We start from the raw sequence: 7,845 nt of genomic DNA, 5'->3' as shown, positions 1-7,845 counted from the left end.
AAAAAATAAGCCCAGGACTTAAAACCTATAATCAAACTACGTTTCCCAAAGATGTATTGTTTGATGCTTTATATTAGATACATGTACAAGTTCGACACTGTTTTTTCGCTATAAAATCGAGGATAACATTTAGAATCCTAACTTTCTTGCTAGCTTTAAGTCGCCTTAAGTTTAAAAAGTTCTGATCATGTAATTTCACCAAACTTTGTTAAACAATTAAAAAAATATATGAAAGTAATTTTCTCTTTACTCGTTATCTTTTGATTGCGAGTTACGGTAGAAATCAATGTGCCCTGGTAGGTATTTTATCCTAAACCTCTTTGCTATATTTTAGAAACTTGTCACTGACAGAGTGGAGAAAGTTCAAATGGTAATCATTTGGAAACATTGTCAAGAAATGAACGAGGTTTGTTTTTGTCCCTTTTTATACTTTGTGTGGATGAGTCAAAAACATTTCTTCTAACATTCGTGAAAAAAAAAACAATTTGGTTTTAACGATTTAGGTTTTCGTTAATACGACCCTTTTTAATTCGGCATGTTATAAAATGCAGGAAAAAATGATGGAGCATTAATGCAGACAGAAGTCGATAATTATAAGTTATAACCTATGTCTAGCAGAATAAATATGACCCTTTCGAATCCGTTATAAACTACTCTGAGAAAATAAAACCTATCATGAGAATAACAAACCATGTTAAATAACAAGATATTCTACCAGTTCCCATGTATTAATTGTTAGAAAGTGTCATTAAATAACAATGGGCTGTAAAGTGACACTAGTAACTGGTTTTATGTGATGTAGACATTGGAGGGAAAAAGTGCAACAGAAGAATTTATGAAAAAACTCACAGAAGATGTTACATCAGAATTTGAAAAGGAATGTCTCGAAATTTCAGAAAATGATAAGATAATTGAAGGATTGATTGAATCTTTTCGAATCGCAATCGATACACAAATGGGCAATTGGGAGAAGGTCAACCAGTTTCACAAGGATGTTTATTCGAGAGAGCTATCAAAATGGGAAGATTTTTGGAAATCTGTCAAAAAGCGGTTTATATATCCATTTACCAAATGGAATTCCAATGCAGAAATCCCACTTAGTCATGTTGATGACCAGTTGCTGGCTATGCAGATTGGGCATTAGCAACGTACCAGTGCTTTTCATGGGTGTACTTATGAACGTGTTGTAAAAATGTTTCTTGTCGTTTAGCATTGTACAAAAGTTAAATGCTTAAACTTGAATCTGATTATTTGAATCGTTACGAACCAACGTATTAATTTTTTTACCACATTTTGTAGCAGTGCTCAACCAACTAATATTTCTCCCAAATGTATATTGTCAAAAATAATTGTTATTAAAACAACTGCCTTATTTAAATAACTCAATGCTTTGTATTGTATATATTGTATGTATATTTACGATTTTTTAGGCATCCACTACAGCTTTGTACCATATCAGAACAATCTGGATTTGTAGAGCTTGGTGTTTTTTTTGGTGAGGAACTATTGATTTTGAAAGAACTGTAAAAAAGTGATGCAAATGTGTTGCGTATTGAAATCAGTCAAATAAAACGCTGTGAATATAGTAAATTTGTTAAACGTCGTTTCCACTAGGTGACACGGTTAAAAAAGGGGCACAGTTTTAGGCGCCTGACCAATACACCGAAAAACAAATCATTGGTATTTCTCCTCTAGGTGGTCCTGCGTTCAAACACCAAAATAGTCGAAAGCAGGATTTGTGTGGCGGGCTGGAACATGGCCGAATGGTCTGGCGCGCCTGACCCATATACAGACACAACATAAAAAAATGTGTGGCGAATACTTCCAGCTGTTGAAAGGCAACACGTGTTATTTTTTCCAGCACCGACTCAAAATTTAGTAACTAAGTCCTAGCAGGTGTACATTGTGGAAACAGCATTACGGTAAAAAATAAAGGTCGAAAAACACCAGCTAGCGCTTGATTTGAGTTCGTTTAGACTTTAGAACAACAAACACTGTCTTTTTATCCCATTGAATTGTTTCTAATAGCAAATAAGTTCGATTGCACACTAAAGATAAGTTCGACTGGCAGTACAAAAGTTTCGCCTAGCTGAAACTTGTTTCAAAAGTCAAAAATAGGCATAGAATAAACAAATTTTAATTTAGTCGCAAGGTTGTAACTTTAAAAAGATAATAGAAGTGAATGGCACACATATCACGAGGAATGTAAAAAAACATATCTTGCATCGTTTAACAAATTTAAGAATGCATTTTAGGACTCTAAAAGTTTAAAAGCGTGAAGCTTGGTATTTAGATCAGGAAATGTTTTTAGCGGCCTCTCTGCCTAACTGAGCCCCAAAGGTTTCACGGTACTAAAATGATTGGAAAATGCTACGCTGACTTGGTTTCATCTCGTTTTTCGAAGGTCAGGGTAGCAGAGCAAAATGTAAGTTTACTTGGAATGGCACGAATACAGTGATTTATAAAAAAGATGACAAACAATGTGTGCAGTTTAGTAGTTTCAACTTTTACAATTACGTTTTGTATTGTGGTTTACATTGGAGGTTAGGCGTTGCAAAACATGACCATTAAGGTGATTTTTTTACTGTTTGTCACGGCTGTAAACAGATTGGAAACTGATCAATAGCTTTCCCAACAGCGCACTTAATCGGCTTGATATTGGCTTGGCCCAGTGGTTCTTGACCGGTGGGAAATTTCCCACTAGTGGGAAATTTGTGGTGTTCAGAGGGAAAATTTGTAAGTCGGGAGTAACCACACTCCGGCACGCCGGTCGAATCCGGCCTTGAATTAACTGTTAAAAATTAATTTACTAAGTTACAATTTTTTTCGCAACAACATGTAAGGCCGTATGTTACATGTTAGAAGGGCGTTTATTGACCCGATCCGTCTACTTTTAGGCGCTTCAAACTGTCGAATTCTGGATAATCCCGGGCCTTTATGCTGTCGTATTATATTCCATGTTATGGATTCTGCGCTTTAAGCGACATGGTATGCTCAAAGAGATTATAAACCATGAGATGAAACTCGGGCCAGTCACGTGACTATTTGCATTGTTAAGCTGAATTTAGTTTCGTACGCCGTTCCGCTTCAGTGCATAGAAGTTTTGCACGTTTTTCGCTGAAATTGTATGTACTTGATAGCAGACTGCAAGTTAATAATAAGTGCAATAATCGGTCGTCAGGAGTTAGGATTTAATTGTTGGCCGAAGAATGATGTTATATTTGTCTTGTAGTTGTAGAATTTTTATAAAATCCATAAAAACTGCGATATAAGATGGCTATATAATGTGAAACGAGAGACAAAGTTTCACTGGGTCACTGGGTTGTTTTTCTACAATAAATCATCTCTGGTATTATGACAAAGTTTTTCAGTTGAGACATTTATATAGAGTGGTTTATTACGCATATAAAGTGACAAGAATGTGGCAAAATTCACATGTGGTAGTTTCAAATTAGAGAAAATGAGTTACCTTGCAATGCAATTTGCACATTTTTTAACATCCTTTATTGTGGCTTGTTTCACAAGATATTTAACAGAAAGATGGATTTACCACATGTTCAGTACGGACAAAGCCATGCACTTTGCCACTGTAGAACTTGTGTTTTTTTATATTTTATTATTTTTATAACCAACAAATATATAGTTTGCCAGGCATGTAAGAATATGAGGGGTTATATTTTTAAGACTTATAAACATTCCATTAACAAACAGTTTTGATTATGAAAACAAATATGTGACAAGAGTGCATGATAACTGGTTGTTTTTTTATTCAGCATCTTGTATCAATTTTATACTATGGTAATACTGTGTTATTTTTTTGTTATTTTACAGATACTTCTGTCTTCTGTTGTTGTCAAATCAGATCTAAATATGAACAGTTGGAACATTGTGTGAAGCCTGTCACACAAATGAAATTAAAAGCCATGAACTGTATGATACATACAATATAAGCAAGGCATGTTTAAAATGTTTCATGTAAAACAGAACACTGAACTTTTTACCAGTTTGCATTCATTTCCACACAGAATATCAAGCTTTCACTCAGTGGCTCACTCATGTTGGTAGTGTAAGTGTAAGGCTGTTACCGAAAACTGTGCTTCATGGACTAAGTGCCTCATGGTGATATCCCTGGCATGCAACTTCTCAATATGGCTGTCTTTTCCTCTAAACTGCCACTCACTCCAAGTTCAGAATAAACAACAAACAAACACGTGTTGAACTTGGTCATCTTTTAAGTACAAATTAACTTTGACGTACTGTTATACTCCTTTAAGGCTGTTAAAGAGCCTGAACACTTTCAAAATGCAAGTTTGAATCACTTTATTTTGTGCTGGTTGTTGCCTAAAACTTTCTTAACATTGTTTACTGTTAATGGGTTTCCATTCTTTGGGTAATGTTGCTGTCTTCCAAGAAATAAAGCAAAAATCATAAACAATTAAATGGTTAAAAAAACAAATACAAACTTCAGTGTCTGACAGCTGTGAGATTCACGAATCCACTCTTTTTTGAGCAGCTTTGAATCTGTTGGTCCAGCCTATATGTATGTACAATATTTTTTTGTTTAGAAACTGAGATAATTTTTTATCTTTTGCAAGTAACATTAAATAGGCCTATTTGACATAATGTGGCATACAACAGAGTTTAGACACGTTTAATGAAAAATTAAAGTAATTGAACTTTTTCGCCCTGTTAGAGCTCATCAGACTGCCTGGCAGGCAATGAAAGTTCAAGAATGGTAAAAAAAACTTACCTTTGCGGGTTGCAGAATTGCAGAAAGATTATGAAAATTATTTATGAAAGTCATTTTGCACGAAAGTTATATTTAACACGAAATTTTGCTTTTTTTCGAAAAAACCTTAAGCATGTAAACACAAAACTTAAGCAAAGACCTAATTCGCTTTATGTTCACAAAGTATTTTTTTCATAGTTTCGTAATATGGATTGAGTCTTTTTGCTTTATTGTATGCAAGCGTGTATGCACTGAAATCAGCAGTGGCTGTCTAAGTGAAATCAAGGTTTTTCGCCACCTCGTCCGTAAAAGAGTGCGAATAAACGAAACTAAACTACATTTAGTACCACCATACTGCCATGGGCAATTTTTTTCTGCCTCTCGCACTAAATTCGAAACATGCGATGATAATTACAAACACATATGGCTCGTTTTGCGCACTTAACTATAGCAAACTACAAACAAAATGTTGAACAAACTTCTATGCACTGAACCGTGACGCAGGACGAAGAAAAACCCAAAAAAATCCATTGTTACGTCAGAGGTTCCACTCATGTTTTCTATACTCTTTGGTATGCTATTGATATTACGAACAGCTTTGGGGGTTACCCTAGGTGTTGTTTTCGTCGGTTGTGGCTGTTTGTTGACAAATTAAATCAGCTGAACTGAACCTTACAGTGCGGTAGGACGTTGGAAGTTAGAACACTGGCTTCAATTTATGGAGTTTTTTTTTCCTAAAAATTGGTGGTAAGTTTAACTTATTTAAGTATTTTGTAAATAATAGAAAACCATTTTAATATAGAAAGACATATCACATATTTGTCTGACCTGAGGACATTAACTGGGTTCACACACAGGAAGTAGATTTTGACTGAAGCAGCATAGTTTTACAAGTTTGTCAGTCTTAAAAGTGACAAGCATCTGTGCCCCTGCAGGGTCCTCGTGTGTATTTGATTTGGACAAAAACATCAAGGTGTTGGAAGTTTAAACTCATATGGGCAACACTTCCATCGTTTATAAACAAGGCAGCTATACAGATGGTATATTTTTGATTAAAGAAAGGTCCTAATTGTTTCAGAAAACATGCAACCTGGACAGATCTGGAAATGTTTGGGTTGGTGGTGAAAATTGGAATGTTAAAACCCATACACTACAGGACAAGTGACAGAGAGACAGATTTGGTGAACCACAGATGATTGTGTGAGTAAACAGTTGATCTAAAGAACTTAAGGCAGATTAATATAGCATTCTTGACTTTGATACTTGGTATAGAAGTGTTTTACACACCTTAAAAACTATTACCTGAAAGACTGCGGTAGCATGCCTAGTTTTATTGACTGATTTTATTTGGTTGCCTCCAGCACTTGTAATATTAATGACTTGTAAAAACACTAAAATGGGTTCAAAATTGTTTGCGATTTTGAATATATACTGTATGTTTTTTTGGTTAATAGTAAATTGAAATTTATTATTATATTGTGCAATTGCAGCTAAAGCTACTCATCTTATGGTTTGCCATGAAGGTGTCATTTGACAACAATTGCAGTGTTGGGTTTCCTGACTAAAAACAATTTAAAGCATGCTTTTTGTGTTTAAAAGAAGCAAATGACACAAAGGCTATAGACTGAAGAGTAGACCAGGTAGATATATATACAATTAGTACAAAATAGCTTACATTGTTTAACATAAATCAACTGTGTTTGTTCAAATTAATATTGCACTATTGCTACTAAAATAAGCTCTACTTTCACAGTTAGATTTACTTCAGATATCTCCAATTGTTAACAAAATGTTTGTTAAAAAATGTTGCAGATAGTTTAGTTTGCAGCTCAGCTATTTTTATATTATGACCATTACATAGCAGTACTGTCAAATAGTCATTTGATGGTAGCATAAAAAGCCTTTTTAGCAACTAACCATTTGGTTATCAAGTAAAGATTTTAAAAAAACAATTGCATTTAATTAACTCCAAAGTTTCAAAACTAGATTTGTATGGTGTTTAATTATTTCATTAAATTTGTGTTTTATTACAGGACAGGGCAAGGAGATGTTACCCTTAAAATCTGGAAAAGTTAGATGTAAGGGAAGGATATGTGTACTATTTGAAACTTTAACCTTTACACAGCTATAGATTGCATGCAATCTGCTTTCTGTATTCCACATCCAGCACATTAACCAAGATATGACCAAAGGTTCAATATAATAAGCAAACCTGTCTATTCCAATTGTTGTGTAATATTTAGATTGCTGTATATGTCCCAATCTATTTGTTAATTTGTGGTGCTTTTTGTGCTTATTTTAATGCAAATTGTATTGTTTTTTTTGTTACACTGTGTTTTTAGTCTACACCTTTTATCCACGATTAATACTGAGTAAAAATCCATGACCACTTCCAAATGTTGAACCAGAATTATTTCACTGGATGTGAGGTGTTTTACTGCATTATTGCTGAGATACATTTGTGGCGCTTTTCATTGCGAGTTCTTTCAAAAGTTACAAAGTTAAGCCGCACGGAATTGGATCAATGGCTTGAATAAAGAATGTACAATCCGTGTTTCATTTCTACAGACTTGTTGAGGAAAGTTTATTACAGAGAAACAACAGGCGCAGTGGGTTACCTTGGTAGAAAGAGTAAATTTATAGTCAAGAGATAGGGGGCAATTCAGGGAGCGTAAACTTGCTTACAAGGAAAGCATATCAACGTCCTGTTGTTTCAGCTTTTGTTAAAAAACTTAATCATGTCACGCTCCTTGACCCGTTAGTTTGAAACTTTGTGTTGCAAGCAAGCTTTATTGCGTCACTATGTGTTGTTTCACATCAATTAGAAAACAATGACTATTCTTTAGTGCTAAACGATACAGTGATTACCTACTTCAGGTTTTTTCGCATACCTTGAAAGTAATTGAGCATACGAAAGTTGTGTGTCTAATACAACTAATTCAACATTAAGTCTTACTTATCCTATAAAAAGCAAAAAAAAAACAGTTTGTGGTTTGTTTTTGTCGTCGGTAGCTAACGACGATGAAGTAGTTTCTTGGGTACCACATGACTGTGCATAAGGTCGCTAAAGATTAAACAAACCTTTAGTCTTCAAATCTTACTTAACAAATGCCGAC

At 34.5% G+C, this 7,845-nt stretch overlaps 1 protein-coding gene and 1 long non-coding RNA gene across 2 annotated transcripts; both read left to right on the top strand.

Moving 5' to 3' along the window:
- The first annotated feature begins 338 nt into the window (after positions 1–338).
- On the top strand, positions 339–1,483 carry LOC145234764 (uncharacterized). The gene is made up of 2 exons (XM_080099489.1): positions 339–406; positions 803–1,483. The coding sequence occupies exons 1-2, from the start codon at positions 368–370 to the stop codon at positions 1,142–1,144; spliced, it is 381 nt and encodes a 126-aa protein (XP_079955615.1). The 5' UTR covers positions 339–367; the 3' UTR covers positions 1,145–1,483.
- Positions 1,484–5,292: 3,809 nt separating this feature from the next.
- On the top strand, positions 5,293–7,283 carry LOC145232968 (uncharacterized). The gene is made up of 4 exons (XR_013860981.1): positions 5,293–5,476; positions 5,808–5,929; positions 6,220–6,369; positions 6,763–7,283. It is a non-coding gene; the product is annotated as an uncharacterized LOC145232968 (long non-coding RNA).
- Positions 7,284–7,845: the final 562 nt, after the last annotated feature.

Source organism: Phallusia mammillata, chromosome 6 (assembly GCF_965637545.1).
Source record: "Phallusia mammillata chromosome 6, kaPhaMamm4.hap1.1, whole genome shotgun sequence".
Taxonomy (NCBI): Eukaryota; Metazoa; Chordata; class Ascidiacea; order Phlebobranchia; family Ascidiidae; genus Phallusia; species Phallusia mammillata.
This window is presented reverse-complemented; position numbering and strand designations above follow the sequence as displayed.